The sequence below is a fragment of the Rana temporaria genome, chromosome 9 (assembly GCF_905171775.1).
Source record: "Rana temporaria chromosome 9, aRanTem1.1, whole genome shotgun sequence".
Taxonomy (NCBI): domain Eukaryota; kingdom Metazoa; phylum Chordata; class Amphibia; order Anura; family Ranidae; genus Rana; species Rana temporaria.
The window spans coordinates 38,632,219-38,651,940 of NC_053497.1; the positions used below are offsets into that span (position 1 = coordinate 38,632,219).

The window sequence follows — 19,722 nt, forward strand, 5'->3', positions numbered from 1 at the left end:
TGGCTGCACGGTTTAGGAGATATCGCCCTGTCTCTGCATGTGCCGAAGTGATCGTCACTTGTGGACTGAGGCAATGGCATGTCGTGTCCTTGCTTGAGTTAGACGTGCTGTTACCGGCGGCTCCTGCGTGCATGTGCTGGAGTGACGTCATTGCGGCTCCGGCCATCCACAACGCCGAAGCTGTGATGCCCGGAAGTAAGCTCGGCGGCCAGAGGGGGGGGGGGTCGAGGACCATTGCGGGGGCTTTGATCTGAGGTAAGTAATAGATAATCGGCTAGAATGCTATGCAAACTAGCTCATTATGCCTTTGTCTAGCAGGGTGTTTTTTAGGGGTTTACAACCACTTTAACTGACCAGATCAATATCCTAGCAGTTTAATTGACTTGATGCTATACCCTGATTAAAAAGTGTCCCTTCAATTTTTTTGAGCAGTGTATTTATTTTATTATATTGTTTTTGTTCACAGGAGAAGAATAACCCCAATACAGAATTCCACTTCCAGAACCTATTTGTTTCTGTGATGAATCTTTTCTTTGCTGGAACAGAAACTACAAGCAACACTTTAAAACGCAGTTTAACAATTCTGACCAAGTACCAAGATGTATTAGGTAAATATAGAACATTCGGACTAATAGAAAATAAGAAATGCATAACAATATCAACAAATCTTATTTGAAACTCCTTTTATAATAATGAATATTGTCAAATAGGGGTCGCTATGAAAAATGCAACTGGCATGATTTTAACCTGATGTTTCTAGAGTAAATTATAAAATAAAAAAAGCTTGTCAATTTTTTTTTTTTTTTTTTTTAAGTAAGTTCCAAAAAAAACTTTTACGGACTTTTTTTTTTTTGTACACGTTAAAATGCATATTTTTGGTCTAAATAATACTTAAAATCCCCTCCAAAAAAAATATTATTTTGGAAATCGGAGGCCCTGTAAAATGGTTGCAGAAAACAAATATGCTAACATGTCCAACCTGCGGCCCATGGACTGCATTCAGCCCAAGACGGCTATGAATGTGGAAAAATATATAAAAAACAGGGTGCAATCAGCGCAAATATATAGATCAAAAAATGATGATATTAAAAGTGTATTTATGTGATACAGACCCCCAGGGTTCAGATCACTGGTAATGCCAGCTGAACACTAAGGGAAATTCGCAAAAATCCTAAGCAAGTAAAAAATAAAATAGAAAAAGTGCAGCGCAAAACTCAAATATATAAATGATACTGGTATACTCAAACACCAATACCATAAGTGTGAATATGAATATGCAGAAAAAATGGAAAAAAAAAAAAAAAAATATTAAAAATTAAATACAATTCAAACAAACAGTCCAAAAGTCCATAAGTGTCAGAAGATGAGTGAATTAAACGAAAATAAATCTCCACCACGTGACAATCCACCAAAATTTTGAAGTGATCCCTCCACCGTTGTAGATGGCTACTCTCACCTTCATATATGGACCACTGAGTTAACAGATGGTCAATAAAGCAAATCAAATAGGCAGGTCATGAACAGGAACCAGGCTGATGTATTAGATCCTCATAAGACAACCAAACCGCAAAGGACAGGTGCATGTAAAGAGATAATCACAGACTAAGTGCTCACTGTTGCAATGTGTGGATTTATTCTTTAAAAAAAGCAAAAGTCAGGCTACTCACATTTGGCCAGACAAAAAACGGCATGAAGTAACAATCTTTAGGAATGAACAGCAGATGAGCGATGTGATGTTTCAGGCTCCTAAACCAACGGCTATGAATGTGGCCCAACACAAATCCGTAAACCTACTTAAAGTTTTTATATATATATATATATATATATATATATATATATATATATATATATATATATATATATATATATATATATATATATATATATATAAATTTTTTTTTTTTTTTTTTGTAAAATCACATTTACACTTGGCGAACATATGTGGCCAAAGAAAAAATTACAGTGTCACTTTACTGGACTTTTATAACTTATCTTCCCAAAGAACCATCTCCCACTATTCACAATAACACCTTATTCATGTCATCAATTTCCGGCAGCACCTATATTTGTGAGCAACTATTTTTAAAGATGAAGCACACAAAGGGCAAAATTGGATCCAAAATATCTGATCAGCACCTTGAAAATGTATTTAGAATTGCTATTACATCCATCAAATCGGATATCGATGCAGTAGTTTATGAAAAACTGTGTTAAATATTGCATTCGTTTTATGTCCTCTTTTACATTTCTAACAAATTATATTACAAAAAAATGTAAGTTTTATTACTCGGGTACATTATCTCTATCAGTGATTGATAACTTGCAATCTGCCTCACTTTTTCTGCTCATCAGCTATCCTTATTGTTAATATTTTGCTCTCCACCTGCTCTGAGACATACAATAAATATCCGCTAGACTTAAAGGGGTTGTAAAGGATTTATTTTTTATTTTTTTCATAATAAGCATCCTTTACCTGCAGACATTCCTCTTTTCACTTCCTCATTGTTCGTTTTTGCTCAGAAGTTGCTCTATTTCTTCTCTGTTCTGTTCACTTCCTGCTTGTCTGATTTTGCTGACCACCGTGATGGGAGGTTTTTCTGCGGTGGTCAGTAACGTGCTCACCCCCTCCTGGGAACTACATCTGTGTGGCTTTTTCAAATTATTGGGGATGGAGGTATATACCAGGTTTTGCCTCATTCAAAGTCCCACCTTAGCTTTAGTTTAGTATTCCTTACATCTGTGTGGCAGGACGCTCTCTACGTGTTAGAGACTTCAAGGAGGTGTGAATTACTGGGCGTGCCACAATTCATACTGGGAAATGTAGTTCTTGCATGAACGAGCGCCGCAAACCAGGAAGTGAATGAGAGAACAGAAACTAGAACGCTGGAGGTGATATAGATGAAGGAATTTAATAGGTATTTACTTGTTTTATAACCGAATCATTACACTATTCTGTCTGTCTACCTTGCAGACATTAATTTTAGGCAAATTTTTTTTTTCCTTTACAACTCCTTTAACATAAGTTTACTGTATCTGGTTGCCAGAGGTTACAGCATATCCTTACCACTTACTGACTGGGTGCTAGAGGTTACAGCACATATTACGGCTCACGGATAATTTTCTAGAGGTTACAGCACATGATTTTTCCTTGTTGATTGGTTGCTAGAGGTTACTGTACAGTAATGCTGCTCACCGATTGGTTGCTAAAGGTTACAGCACATCATCTGTTCACTGCAGAAGGGCATGATATACATATAAATGCTGTCTTTATTTACATATGAATGTTGCCGGCCTCAGCTATTTACTATTGCTGGAGGAAACCAAAAAACGCAATATCCCCAGCACACCATATTCAAAAATTCAAGCTGGAAATGTATTCATTATCCATAAACGGAAACATTAGAAGGCCAGTGAGAGCCTCTTACTCAGGCAGCAATCACTAGTGTCCTAACGCTACATTTCATTATCAGTTTTGTTCCCCTAATATGTATTAATAGAGTTTTTATTATTTCCTATGTCTAAATATAAATGTGTGTTCTCAGTAAAGGCCCAGGAAGAAGTAGATCGGGTGATTGGTCAGAATCACTGTCCCTCTATGGAAGATCGGAGCAAGATGCCATATATGGACGCTGTCATCCATGAGATACAGAGAGTTTCAGACATTGTGCCCTTAGGACTTCCCCATGCAACAGCCCAAACCATTGTCTTCAGAGGTTACACCATCCCAAAGGTGGGCAGAATTATTCCTGGACATTATGACATTCTCTCCTCTTTCTGTGATCTTGGTAATATGTGTCATGAAAATGTTAGGGCACTTACAACATTACACTGTATAGAAATGGGGGGGGGGGGGGGTGTATAATATATATATATATATATATATATATATATATATATATATATATATATATATATATATATATATATATATATATATATATATATATATATATATATATATATATATATATATATATATACACATACATATATATATATATATATATATATATGTATGTGTATATATATATATATATATATATATATATATATATATATATATATATATATATATATATATATATATATACATACATACATACATACATACATACATACATACATACATACATACATACATACATACATACATTATATATATATATATTATTTTTTTTGTTTTTGTGTGTATTCACAGAGCACATCAAACCAATCTTGGTAGTCCAGAGGCACTTATAGTGTTTACATAAGGATTTTTATTTTCCACAATCAAGAACTTTTATTGAAAGATAATTGTAACAGACAATTGACATTGTATAAAACCATAATAGGTCATTAATTGCATTGTCAGTTTACAGAACAAAATAAGTCAAGTAAAATTGGTATGCTTACATATATTTAGGGAGGATGGGAGAGAGGGAGGGAGGAGCAAGGGTAGGTTGGAATAAAGGGAGAGAGGGAGGTAGGATAGGGGCAGATTCACGTACAGCCACGCAAAATTGTGCGGGCGTAATGTATCTGATTTACGTTACGCCCCCGCAACTTACACGGGCAAGTGCTGTATTAAAGCACTTGCTCCGTAAGTTGCGGCGGCGTAGAGTAAATCACCCGGCGGAATTCAAATTCGGCGGGTAGGGGGCGTGTATCATTTAAATCAAGCGCGTCCCCGGGCCGAACGAACTGCGCATGCGCCGTCCGTAAAATATTCTAGTGTGCATTGCTCCAAATGACGTCGCAAGGACGTCATTGGTTTCGACGTGAACGTAAATGATGTCCAGCCCCATTCCCGGACGACTTGCGCAAACGACGTAACTTTTTAAAATTTCGACACGGGAACGACGGCCATACTTAACATTGGCTACGCCTCATATAGCAGGGGCAACTTTACGCCGGGAAAAGGCTAATATAAACGTCGTAACTTTACTGCGTCGGCCGCTCGTACATTCGGGAATTCGCGTATCTAGCTAATTTGCATACTCGATGCGGAATTCGACGGAAGCGCCACCTAGCGGTCAAAAAAAAAATGCAGTTAAGATCCGACGGCATAAGAGACTTACACCTGTCGGATCTAATGGATATCTATGCGTAACTGATTCTAAGAATCAGGCGCATAGATAAGACGGCGTAGATGGCGCTACGCCGTCGTAAGTCCTCTGAGAATCCGGGCCATAGTCTCTAATATGCTTAAAGAGTAGGCGTAAAGACGTAATTTCAAATCGGAGCACAAATTTAAGAAAAAGACAAAGGGAAGACATTTGGAATATGATAACGCTAGCAGATCCTAGTATCCACAAACCAGAAAAAAAAACAGTTAATCTTTCAAGTGAGAAGTGATTGATATTCATTTGAATACATGGACAATACCCAGGGTTGCCATATTTCATTAAAGCCAGAACTGCATTATTTTTTCATTGCAATCATCTCTTCCATTTTTATGTATGTATTGGACTCTGACCATCCAATCTCTGACAGTTGGTACCTGAGTGCATTTCCAGTGTAATGGAATAAGCACTTTTGCTGCTGTTAGCAGATGTCCAGTTAAGGACTTCTTATATTTGCTGAGTGTGAAAGAATTGATGTGCAACAGACAAGCGGCTGCATTTAGATTAATCTTGGTTTCGGTGATATGCTTAATCCATTTTGATACTTGTTCCCAATAACTAAGAATTGGGGGACATTCCCACCAAATATGTAGGAATGTACCTGGGCCCACTCCACATCTCCATCAAGTGTCAGAGGTTGTGCAAAACAATTTTTAGCTTTTTGTGGTGTTATATACTATTGTGTTAACATTTTATAAGATATCTCTTGATGATTTGTGCTTAATGAGCAGTTGTGTGCAAATATGCAGGCTTTTTCCCATTGGGTATCACTGAATGAAGAATCTAGATCTCTTTCCCACTTTTACTTTGTGTTTTATTGGTCTCATTTTGCATTGGTTGGTTTAAAGGATTTGTAAAGGATTTTTTTTATCTTAATAGCTTCCTTTACCTTTAATGCAGTGCTGTTTTCCTGTCCTCATTGTTTTGTTTTTGCTCTCAAGTTGCTGTAATTCTTCTCTGATCTCCACACTTCCTGGTTGTCTGTTTCCTGATAACCACAGTGCTGTGAGCTTTCTCTCTGTGGTCACTAATCAAGGAGGTGTGATGACTGTGTGTCTAAAACCCCTCAGCACCAATCAGTTTTGTTTTCCAAACCATCACTGCCCTGTATTGGCTCTGTACAGCAGAGAGGCAGGAAACAACATGCAAAAACGAAATTGGAAACTTCAGGTACATTTATATGATTGATTTCTATCTATTTTAATCGTTTTTAAAAGGAATCCGTTAACTATTATGTCTCTATACCCTGTAAACAGTCATTTCAGCATACATTTTTTTATTTACAACTCCTTTAACCAAGTTTAAGCTAGATAGGTGTTTTTTTTAAATCTGGGATCTGTTATAGAAAATGTACTCTAGTGGTGTCATCCTTTGACAATAAGAGGTTTTGTGTTTGATATTAATAAGGAAATCTTTCAGTTGAATGTAAAACCATATACATGGAAAGGAGTCTCCATATTCCGAGTTGAAAGTTTCAAGTGATTTAATTGTGTTTCTAGAGACAGTGTGTAACCAAAAAATGTTTTGTATGGTCAGGGGATGGTAATGTTCTGGGGTTCAGACCAGGCAAGAAGTCGGGATTGTTGTCAATTGGTGTCAGAGGACCTGGGATTGTGGCGAGTTTATGTTTAGTCGTTAGTCTATGCCTGACTTTCAATATATTAGCTACCAAGGGGTGTGTTATGTGATTGGCTGATTTTAGAGTGTAACGTCCAGGGTAATATAAAAGTTGATACTTGTCATGGTTAAGTTCTAGCTGTACCCAATCTTTATTTTGGTTGTGACATTGCCAGTCGATTATTCTCGTTATGTGGGAGGCATGATAATATTTTCTATAGTCTGTAAGGCAAATCCCACCTTTGCTTTTAGGTAGAGTAAGGAGACACATGTTTATTCTCAGTCTTTTGTCTGCCCAAAGAAACCTTCTCTGTATTTTTTTTTTTGTAGTTTATAAAAAATGGAGTTGGGTATCGATATTGGCAAAGCATTAAAGAAGTACAACAGTCTCAGGAGAGTTGTCATTTTTAGAATTGAGGCTCTTCCGAACCAAGAGAAAGGCTTGGGAGTCCATTTTTGCAGGTCAGTAGATATAGAGTTTAACAGGGGTATAAAATTGGTCGAGTATAGTGAGTCAATGTGGGGCGTGAGCTTGATTCCCAAGTATTTAAGAGATTGTTGTTCCCACCTAAAGTTATGATTGTCTTTGAGTAAACTATACTTGTCAGGGGGTAGACTGAGGTTAAAGGGTCACTAAAGGAAAACATTTTTTTGCCTAAAATTAATGTCTGCACGGTAGACAGACATAATAGTGTAATGATTTTGTTAAAAAACGAGTAAACACCTATTAAATTCCTTCATCTATATCACCTCCGGCATTCTAGTTTCTGTTCTCTCATTCACTTCCTGGTTTGTGGCGCTCACTCATGTAAGAACTACATTTACCAGTATGTATTGCGGCACGCCCAGTAATTCACACCTCTTTGAAGTCTCTAACACGTAGAGAGCGTCCTGCCACACACATGTAGTTCCCAGGAGGGGGTGAGCACGTCACTGACCACCGCAGTAAAGCCTCCCTTCACGGTGGTCAGTAAAATCAGACAAGCAGGAAGTGAACATAACGGAGAAGAAATAGAGCAACTTCTGAGCAAAAACGAACAATGAGGAAGTGAAAAGAGGAATGTCTGCATGTAAAGGATGCTTATTATGAAAAAAAAAAATCCTTTACAACCCCTTTAAGGGCTTCCGATTTTGATTGATTAATTTTCAAGTTGGAAATAAAACCAAATCTTTAGAATTTTTTTGTAAGGTTGGGAATAGATATATGTGGTTGTGTAATGAAAAAGAGGAGATCGTCAGCGTAATCTGCAATTTTATATTCTCTGTTTTGGACTTTAAACCCCTTTACGGTTGATTGAGTGTTCTGATAAGTGGTTCCAGTGACAGGATAAAAAGTTAGGGTGAAAGGGAACACATAAGTATTAACACATGGAATGGCCAATGAAGCTAAAGGGTATTTAAAGTGGAACTAAACTCAAATCGGGTCAGATTTGCATGATGTAACAGTAGACTTTTTGCACCTACACATTTGTCCAGACAAACTTTTTCAATTGCACAATAATTGTGGATCAACTCTACCTGTTACTAAATCATACTCCCATTACATCAATAATGTAATCCGAAACAGGTTTGGGCAATATATTCTTGCATAGCCAGGCCTGCTAGTGGTTACAGCATTTCTTTCCCTCTTTGGAAGCTTTAATCCTTGATTGTGCCATGGGGAGGGTTGAATAATTCCATGCAATGTTGAGCTGTGGTGGCCTTTTTGGGGATGCACCATTTGAGCACCAGCCGCCACTGGTGCTGTTGCCACCCCCTCTGGTGCTAGAGAGTCAGCTGTGTGTTTAAATGGGACATAGTGTCCAGTGTCTTGAAGAGCTCAGTCTATTAAATTCTTAGTGAAAAGACTTTGCTTGGATTTTCCACAGAGGAAGATTAATCTCCGCAAGCTACTGCTACTGCACTTTGTCCATTTTCATGTTCAAGGAATTGGCACGTAGTTCTACAAAAGAGAAAGTGTCCTTCTATTTGTACATAGTTCTGGAGTATCCCACTCAACGCCCCCAGGGCAACTACCTGGAAGAGAACCCCGGGCATCTTTTAAGTGGCTCCTATGGGAGAAGCTCTACACACATGTTACAAGCGGTAGAATCAATGAAAGACTGGTTCTCAATGGAGGAAGGGGGAGGCATGCCCCATGGTACTATCTATACTGTTGTTCTGCCTGAAGCTGTGAACCATTGCAGTGTCAGAAGTTCAGAGCCAGGAAGAGGACGGGCATCCCTTCACAGAATATTTCTCCATGATACAGCTGCCTGCACAACGTGGGACATACGTCATCACAGGTAAGTGCAGTGACTAATGATGTAGGGATGTTTTATTTATTTTTTAGCATATTTTCAGTGTTGTAATGAAAGTTAAAATTCTAGTTTGCTTTTTAAAAATGTATTTTTTTGCGTTAAAAAAAAAAAAAGCCTGTATTAACCATCGCTTACTTTCCTGTTTCTGCTTATTAGGGAACCACCATATTTCCCCTTCTGACATCTGTCTTGAAAGATCCAAAGTACTTTCCGAACCCTCATACATTTGACCCGGGTCACTTCCTGGATGAGAAGGGCGGTTTCAGAAAAAAAGATGCTGCAATGCCATTTTCTATGGGTAACATAATTTCTCTTGTTTTATATAAGATTAAAACGTGTATTACACAGAGCAAGTTACTGATCATGTAAAAATGAATACAGAGGCAAATTATACTTGTATAAGTCTATAACTGCTAGACAGAATTGTAAAGGAATGCTTAAAGCAGAACTACAAGAATTCTATTGTTTCGCAGACTTGGATTGATCCAGCTTGGCTCGATATAAGTATTTATATCAGATATCCAGAGAACACCTGAGAATATAAGCAAAAAAGTCAGTGCTACTACCCATACATCACATGGAAAGCAGAGCTCCCGGGTGCTCGATCCACAGTTGCTGGCTGAGTAGAAGTAAATGAAGAAAAGATGATCCGCACTCCGGTCGTTGCTCTTAAAAAATTTACGTATTTATTGACAAGCCACAGTAGACAAACACAAATGGGAAATGTTGATGCGTTTCAGCCTAGAAGGCCTTAGTCATAACCACCAAGAGAATGGCTGTAGTAGTCCATACTACAATGTACAGTTACAATACAATGATAGCCATGATCTGAGTTTTGCTCCAGCAGCTTTCCCTTTACACAGTGACCACAATGGGCATTCGACCAACACTGCTGCTATTCAGAGAATGCCTTGTATTCATTTTCAGTGAATGCAGTAAACATACCTCCCAACATTTTGAGATGGGAATGAGGGACACCTACTAGCAAACGTATGTAGGCATAGGACACACCCCGTGTCACGCCCCCTGCCACACCCCCTTAAAGGAGAATTAACCAAAAAAGGTTAATTAAATCCACAAGGATTTTTTTTTATCACTACTATTCCTTTATATTGGCTTTTAAAATATATAAATGCAGCAATTTAGAATTTGCATGAAAGGTTTAGCACTTTTTTGAAAGATAAAACGTGCATTTTATATACAACTATGTAGATTAAATCAAAATGAGGGACAATTGAGGGGCAAATCAGGGACAGTCCCTCGAAATCAGGGACAGTTGGGAGCTATGAGTAAATGCCTCCCAGCAACAACTGACCCTCAACAGCATAAGACCCCCCCCCCCACCAGCAACAATAGACCCACCCACACAACACAAATAGACCCCCCTCAACAAAATATCACCCCAGCAACAATAGACCTCCAGCAGCAATACCAGATCTCCCAGCAGCTAGCATCAATAGACCAAATAACCGTAGATCTAAAAACAGTAGATCCCTCCCAGCAACAATTGACCCCCCCCCCTCCCTAGCAACATAACACCCTCATTAGCAATAATAGACCTACCGAGCAACAATAGACCCCCACACAAAAATAGATCCCCACCAGCAACATATCTATATAGTGAATAATCCTGTGTGTACACTTATTGATATCTTGTAATCTCACCAATATGTTGGTGCTAAAATTAATGTGGCAGGATCTCTATATGCCCCCCCCCCCCCCTACCGGATGTGGATGTAGTTGGACAGTGTGCTTGGCTGGCCAAGTGCATAAATGGGATCAGGGCTTTTTTTCAGCTGGAACTTGGTGGAACTCAATTCCACCACCTCTGGCTCAGGCCCTCTGCTCACCACTATCACTTGTAAACACAAGTCCGACTCGTGGTGGCCCAGGGCAACTTCCCCTTTTGCCCTGCCTTAAAGGTGGCCCTGGAGCCCCGAACCCTGCACTCTGTATGTACACCCCAACACTGCAATCTGTATGTAATTCCCCTTAAGATCCTACCACTGTTAGTGGGTTAATTGGTTAATAGTGTGATCAAATTTCACTATGTGACGAGGTTTGGAGGGTGTGTATATGAGGGGGTTTTGGGGGGGGGGGTCGTGATTGATTTCCTGCACCTATTTTCCGAGGGGGGGAAAAAGCCCTGAATATGATTATTTACCTACATGTTAAACTTTTTGCATCCAGTGTAATTTGGCTAGTTGCCTTCTAAAAGGGATACAAATTTGGAATGTCAGCAATGCATTTTACAATTTTTTTTATTAGTTTAGCTACCTCCTCATAAATGTATTACTTATATGAACTTTAAACTAATTTGACAACTCCTTATCCATTAGGATGACACATCAATTTCTTATACTTCCTCTACTTTTCAGGGAAGAGGATCTGTCTTGGAGAAGGAATGGCCAGAATGGAGATCTTCTTGTTTCTTTCCTCCATCCTCCAACATTTTAACCTGAAGTGTGATGAGGATCCTTCAAATATTGATATCACCCCGATGCCAAATACCAATGACTCTATCCCTCATACTTATAAGATACGGTTTATGCCTCGCTAAGGCAGACCTTTTGAATGCTGAAGTTACTGTAGAAGAGGTTCATTTGTCTAGTATGAATTAAAAGAACTATGAGTGAATCTGCTCTGCTTTGATTTGTGGGAGCAAACACCTCAAAGAAATCTGCAAAATGTGAATATTGATGCAAACTCCTTCATAGTTAATGATATGCAAATCGTAAAAATCAATTTTGGGCCATTTCCAAGGCTATTAGGTTTTGATTTATTGTCGGTAAAGTAGTACCTGTCTATACCTGCCGTTTACGGCAAGCTGCTCCATTCATAGAAGCTGTAGTATGATCAGTGGGGTACAGGCAGTCCACCTGTAAGGGGGCCCGGAGGTCCCCAGGGGCCCGGATGGTAACCCCCCTTTTTTTTAAGGGGCTCAGAGGTCCCCAGGACAACCCCCCAATTCGCGGCACCCCCTGCTTCTCAATTTGAGGCGGCAGCACCCCCCCTCTCTGCTCCAGGGGGCCCATGCCTGAAGCCGTGTAAGGGGCCCCATAATTCATGATGGCGGCCCTGAGTATGGTTTCTATGAATGCAGCACAATCTATGAATGGATGGGTCCGATTTTGCAATCATGTGTTCAGCCATCATTTATAGATCCTGTTTCATTCGTAGAAACTGGACAGAAAGGGCAGACAGAGTGGGGCGCTCTTAATTGGTGCCTGTGACAGCCCCAACAGTTCTATTAGCCCTTCTGCACCGTAAGATTAAGATTGAGGTATATACGGAGGAAGATGTCATATAACAGTAGAGTCATCAGCACACGAGACACATCCTACTGACTATACATTACATCCATTGTGCTGATTTTTTTTTTTCTATTGGCTACTCTTAGACTTTTAAGCTACACGGTCATGTCTGTTAAGAGTCTACTCTAGGAATTTCTACCTGCTAATCTGCACCCCCACACTGTGTCCCCATTCCAGGGGATCCCTCACACCATTGAGGTGCTTTAACCAAGCAGGGCTTCTGGGTATGGGAGAGTATTTTACCTCCCCAATGGGATGGTGCTCAGGCCTGAGTGGCCAATCACCAGGTGCAAGCACAGTCACTTGGGAAGGGCCAACTGCATCAACTCTGGTGAGCTTTAACACCGGTACTCCTGCAGTGGGAAGGCAATGATGGACTGTCACCTATAGACTGTCAGGAGACATTGAATGGGCAAAGTGACCGCTTCCAACTTTAAACAGAATTGATTGGGGCCCACTAATGATATCTGTGCTGTGGGTCCACAAATGTTTCAGAGTGCATTTTTAATGTGAAAGATATGATAATTATAGGCCTCCTGTACATACCAGTTGTCTGGCAGCAATACTTTTGTGGAATTACCCAAAACAAGCATGCAGCTAATAAGTTAGAGCAAATTCAGAACTGCTTATCTCAACAACTTTATCAGATCTGACTCAAAGTACTGAGACCAAAGCATCGGCATGGTAGCCAGATAACTAACTTTCGCAGAATCAGGGGTCAGCAATGGCTGTCTACTTATTTCTCTTCTCAAAGTTATCCTAAAGTGGCCCTGGCTTTATAACTGTCTGTTTTTTCTGTTCACTTTAACTGGCAATGACTGTGCCGTTTTCTTATCACATTGTTGTAAAGTAATTTGGCAGACTGAACAAATGTTTTCAGCTGTAAGTATTTTTTTTATTTTATAACAGCTGTGAAATGTTATGTCCCAATAAATTACTTTAACACCCCATCATCTAGTAAATTACCTCTGTCATCAGTTCTTGTAGTCAAGAAATTGGTGATCTATTGCAGTGTTTCTCAACGCCAATCCTCAAGGCGCCCCCAACAGGTCATGTTTTCAGGATTTCCCTCAGATAAAACTGATCAAATCACCTGTGCAAAATAATGGAAAGCCTGAAAACATGACCTGTTGGGGGCGCCTTGAGAAATGCTGATCTATTGTAATGCATACATTAGCATAGTGAGTATGAAAGTAGCTCTATTGTAATATTTTGTATAATATATCATCTGTTCCAGATCTTGCAAATTTATGTGTCAGCAGATGACTACATACACTATATTGTCAAAAGTATTGGGACACCTGCATTTAAACGCACATGAACTTTAATGTTGTCTTAGTCCGTAGGGTTTAATATTGAGTTGGCCCACCCTTCGTAGCTATAACAGTTTCAACTCTTCTGGGGAAGGCTGTTCACAAGGTTTAGCAGTGTGTCTATGGGAATGTTTGACCGTTCTTCCAAAAGCGCATTTGGCTCGCTGTCTCCACTAATTTATCTCAAAGGTGTTCTATCGAGGTCAGGACTCTGTGCAGGCCAGTCAAGTTCCTCCACCCCAAACTCGCTGATCCATGTCTTTATGGACCTCACTTTGTGCACTGGTCCAAATCGTTTGGTGGAGAGGGGATCATGGTTTTTACGGGGTTGGGCTTGGCCCCTTGGTTCCAGTGAAGTGACATCTTAAGGCGTCGGCCTACCAAGACATTTTGGACAATTTCATGCTCCCAACTTTGTGGGAACAGTTTGGGCATATTCCCTTCCTGTTCCAACATGACAGCTCACCAGTGCACAGAGCGAGGTCCATAAAAACTTGGATAGGCAAGTTTGGTGTGGAGAAACTTGACTGGCCTGAGTCCTGATCTCAACCCGATAGAGCGCCTTTTGGGATGAATTAGAACGGAGACTGCGAGCCAGGCCTTCTCGTCCACATCAGTGCCTGACCTTACAAATCTGCTTCTAGAAGAATCAGGGCAGCCACCACAAATTTTGGGGCCCCTTACACAGCTTTAGGCAGGGTCCCCTTGCAGCAGAGCACTGTTCCGGGGACCATCGGCCCCCTTACAGGTGTAATGCAAAAAAAAAAGGGGGGGGGGGGGGTGGCTGGACCTGTAAGGGGCCATGGGGACAGGTGTAATGCAAAAAAAAAAGGGAGGGGGCCAGCCGGGCCTGTAAGGGGACCATTGGGCCCCTCACAGGTGTAACGTAAAAAAAAAAGAAAGAGGGGGCCAGCCAGACCCCTGGGGACCATCCATCGGGCCCCTTAAAGGTGTAATGCCTGTACCCCCCTGATGGCGGCCCTAAGAATAATGGTCAAACATTCCCATAGACACACTCCTAAACCATGTGAACAGCCTTCCCAGAAGAGTTGAAGCTGTTGACCCCACGCTGTGTTTTTTTTTAATTATTTTTTTATTCTATTTGCAGCATTCTTTACTTTAACATTCATCTGTGGGGAAGCCAGCTGACAGATGATGACTCGTGGTTGTTAAGGGCGCGGGTGGGCGGCTTCCGGCCCACTGCTTAACAACCAGCTATTTCTTCACACAGAATTTGAATTGGTCGACCGTCTTTCACCCGATCCGAATTTTAATTGTTCTAAAAAGTTGGAATGTGTAAGGCCCTGTACAGACGACCAAACATGTCTGCTGAAACTGGTCTGCGGGCCAGTTTCAGCAGACATGTTCGGTCGTGTGTAGGCCCGAGCGTGCAGGATTCCAGCAAACATTTGCCCGCCGGGCCTTTTCCCAGCGGACAAATATTTCTGGACTTGTTTTAAAACAGTCCGCTGGAATCCTGCCCGCTCGGACATGTTCGGTCGTCTGTACAGACCTACCGTACATGTCCGAGAGCCCGCCATCCCTCGCATGCGTCGAATGACTTCGACGCATGCGTGGAAGCATTTAACTGGCAGGCCTGCCCACGTCGCCGTGTCATTGTCGCGGCTACACCGCGGACACGCCCCGCGTATTGTTTACGCGCGGATTTCTGTACGATGGTTAGTACAGCCATCGTACAGAAATCCCCGGGCAGACATGTACAGTGAAAACAGTCCGGCGGATACACGGCCTTAGAAATGAATAAACAAAACAAATGTGAGCGGCTGATGCTAATGGTGGAGGTTCTTCACTTTGCCTTATTATAGGCTTAACTGTAGGTAAAAATCACCAAGCAGGGTATACAACCGATTTTGGAGATATAGATATAGAGATATATATATATATATATATATATATATATATATATATATATATATATATATATATATATATATATATATATATATACATATATACACATACATACATACATACATAAAGTGCTGCACGTGACGTCACCTGTGGCCATCATCATGGTTACATTGAATGTTTACCTACCAAGCACTAGGTGTTAGTGGCATGCTTGTAAGTTTTCTATTCTACAATTTTAATAAAATCAGTCGTATACAGAGCGCAATATATATATATATATATATATATATATATATATATGTAATCTCCCTTTTTTTTCATATTGTAAATCCATTTGGCATTTGTCAATAAGGTGACTAGGACTTGCACCTGCATATATTGATGTTGGTGGTTCCCTCATTGATCAATTTGGAATTGACCCTTTATGGGATGGTGTTTTTGACCTATCTGTTAATTAAGGTGGTCCACGATCAGAGGTGAGCGGCTAGTGATACTAATGGTGCAGGTTCTGCACGTTGTCATCGATAAGAAATATGTGATTTACAAGTGGTCACCGCTTTGGGAACTCTAATGCACAACCTTTAATACATGATTGTATTGAATTCATGTTATAGAGCTGCGCTAATTCTATTTATAATTACTTCACTGGGATTTTGGTTGATTGACCATGTCCCTGAGTGTACAGCTGCTTAATTTATTCTGATTGTTTTAATTTTGTGCTGTATGATTATTATTACAATAAGCCCAGCCTCTCGGCATCTGAAACCCCTTATAGGTCCAGGAGGCACCAGGACAAAAGGGTTAATGTGAGTGACATTTTTGGATTTAATAAATTTCATGCGTAAACTTAACATCAAGAGATACATTAGCATCAATTCCATTTAAGATTGGAAGATTATTTCTACTGAGATTTAACACTCCAAATTGTCTAATTTCCTTAAAGGAAAACACTTTTCCCACCAATGGGATTGAACAAGGAGGCCCTTGTTCAATCCCATTGGTGGGAAAAGTGTCTTCCCTTAAGGTTGTCAGGGTTTATAGTATTAAAAGATCTAGATAAGGTACAAGTTCAGACCCCTAGGATGTCCAGTCATTTAGAAAAAGGTTATGAGGAACTGTGCAATCGGAAAGATTTGACCTGTTGGACAAAAATGCATGTACTGTAGCTGAAATGACTAAGACATTGGAGGATAATGGCAAATATGTTCCCTAGAAGAGAGATCCAGTATGGGCCTACAAGAAGGAACTAGAGAAAATTGTTAGTAGGGGTTGCTGTTCTGGCTGTAGGACAGAGAGCTAAAACGTACTGCTCCATAAATTTCAGATACCATATTTCTTTGATCTTAAATTTATTAGAACGCACCAAGTGAAACTACAAATTGATAAAACAAACATCAGTACACTATTGCATTTATTAAAGAAACAATGTTCTATAACACAGAATAAGATAACAAGAACGCAATTTTTCTGTTTTAATGGTTTTTATTAGTCTTTCAAGTAAAAAGTATAAGTGCCATCAAAGAGAGCAGCAAACAATCCTCGCATGCTCTGCACGTATTAAGTCGTAAACAGAAAAAACAAGAAAATAAATAAAGAAAAAATAAACAGACAAAACATAGTAAAGTAAAAAAATAGTGAAATGATACTGGTTAACAAAAGAGCAAGCATCCAAGCAATACAACAATGCAACAAATGAACTCTATGCTAAATATAAAACAAATATGGACCCAACTCATGGGATAGGTCCTGAATTGCGGCCCCTCTACATAATATATCTAATGCTGGAGGCCAATCAGTGACCAATATCGAAATATTAAATATTAAATATAAAAAAGGGTGGCGGGGATTCAGAAAATTTGCGAGGGCAAGGCATTAGAAGTAGAAGAGAGAAGGGTGTGTCCATCCGGGAATCTTCGATCGATCATCTGAAAAGGTATCTTTATGTCTCAGGGGCCTGTAGGTAAGTGAGCCAGGGAGACCAAGTTTTTTCGAAAAGGGGTTGTTTGTCATTTAAAATGCTCACTATTTTCTCATTTAACATGATCCAATTTAATTTACGTTTCAACAATGTTAAGTCTACAATGGGGCTTTTCCAGGCTGCCGCAATAGCTATTTTAGCAGCTAAAAAAAATGAAAAATATCAAAGTCTGGGTATGTCTGGGGATATTGTCCACTGGTTTGTTTAGGAGGGCGACTGAGGCGTCTTTAATGATATTCACCATTGTGATCAAAAGAATAAGTGCGTGGACCCTGATCCAGAAACAGCGCACCTTGGGGCATGTCCACCACACATAGAGTGGTGTACCCACCTGTCCACAACCCCTGAAGCAGGACGACGAGGCACAAGGGTACATTTTGGAAAGACGTTCTGGTACCAGGTACCATCTGGCTTGTACCCTGTAACCCGCCTCTATCAAGGCCACATTGAGGATGCCTTGGTGGATTCTCATACTCCACCTACGCCAATCCCCTGCCTCAGGGCTAATTTTCAGGTCCCTCTCCCATGCCACTTGATATGGGAGCCTAGTGAGAGGTGCGGCCAACAGAGATGCCCCCCGGAGAACGGAGACCTGCATACACCTACTCTCGAAGGTGGTGCCCGTTGTCAAGTCGGACCCATTGTTCTCTAAAGAATGGAGAAAATGCTGAATTTGCTGTAGGTGGTAGCTCTCCGAGGAAGGCATCTCCAAGCTGCCTGTGTAGTATGATGACGGGCATATTCCTCTGTGGTCGAGATAATCGCCTATCCGTAATAATCCCTTGTTAACCCACTAGCTACGTCTGCCTGGGGGAAACAGGAGATTGCCGAACAGTGGGGCCACTGGAGCGTGTGTGGACCTTAGAGCCCATCTTCTACATCCCATTTCCCAAACATTGAGGAAATGAGAGTGTTGGACTCAAAATCGCTTTGCGTTGCTTAGGGGATGTCCAAAGGACAAGGTCCATAGCTGATGGAGCACGTGCCTGAGCCTCCAGTGAGACCCACTCAGGGCAATATTGACGGCTGTGCATTTGGATTAGTTGAGTCAGCTGTGCTGCTATGTAATACTTACGAAACTCGGGGACTCCCAAACCCCCCTCTTCTTCTGGGTGCGTACAATGTTGTTCGAGCTATTCTAGGACCTTTTGGACCCCAGATGTATTGGAAAATTTGGGATTGAAAGCAACGTATGTCAGCGGCAGAAACTTGGATCGGCAGAGCCCGGAAGTAATACAGTAGTCGTGGAAGAACAGTCATCTTAACTGAAGCGATTCTGCCCAACCAGAACAGGCTTACATCGGACCATTTCTTCACGTCTTCAATTAGGTGGGCAAATAAGGGCGGGTTGTTAGTCTTATATAACGTGGACACATCGGAGGTCAATTTAATGCCCAAATAAGGAAGGGACATTTAAAAGGGAATAGAGATTTAATGCTCCCTAGTGTTGAGGTTGACAAGTTTACATTCAATGCCTCCGATTTTTCCTGATTAACTAATAGGCCAGAAATTTTACTGAATCGGTCTAATAGGGACAGAAGGTTTGGTATGGGGGGAAGTAATGAACAACAGGAGATTGTCTGTAAATAATGTGCATTTATGGTTCCCCCCCCCCCCACTTTCTATACCCATAACGTCAGGGTGATGACGGATTGCTATCGCTAAGGTTTCAAAGGCTATGACAAATAGAATGGGGGATAATGAGCATCCCTGTCTAGTACACGAAGAGATCGGTATCAAGTCGGATTTGTGACCCCTCAGCAGTATTTGAGCCGATAGAGAGCTATATAGAGACTGCAATGAGGCCAAAAAGGCTGGGCCAAAATTCCATTTGTCCAATACTCGAAATAGGAAGGGCCATGACGAGGAGTAAAATGCTTTGCGAATATCTAGGGATAGCAACATCCCCTTTCGGTGTATTGCCCCATCCCACGACGAGCGTAATATGGATATGAGATTGATCGCCCTCCTGATCTGGTCAGCTGCCTGTCTATGGGGTAGAAAACCCACCTGGTCAGAGTGAAAATAGTCGGGCAAAAATGTCAACATCCTATTTGCCAAGATTTTTGTAAATAGCTTTAGATCCGTGTTGATTAAGAATATGGGTCGGTAATTGGCTACGTCACTATGGTCCTTGTGGGGTTTGGGAATAAGGGTTATAAAGGCCCTGAAGATGCACGTTAGGAAGGGAGCCAGTAAGGTGGAAACATTTTTATAGTAAAGGGC

General features: G+C 40.6%; 1 protein-coding gene across 1 annotated transcript in view; it reads left to right on the forward strand.

The window, feature by feature from the left end:
- The window catches only part of LOC120913344 (cytochrome P450 2C19-like), a 36,298-nt gene extending 24,642 nt beyond the window's left edge, over positions 1-11,656 (forward strand). Inside the window, exons 7-10 of the mRNA XM_040323215.1 lie at positions 467-608; positions 3,543-3,730; positions 9,176-9,317; positions 11,398-11,656. Coding sequence (XP_040179149.1) covers positions 467-608; positions 3,543-3,730; positions 9,176-9,317; positions 11,398-11,579 — 654 coding nt within the window. The 3' untranslated portion in view covers positions 11,580-11,656. The remainder of the gene's footprint in view (positions 1-466; positions 609-3,542; positions 3,731-9,175; positions 9,318-11,397) is intronic.
- Positions 11,657-19,722: the final 8,066 nt, after the last annotated feature.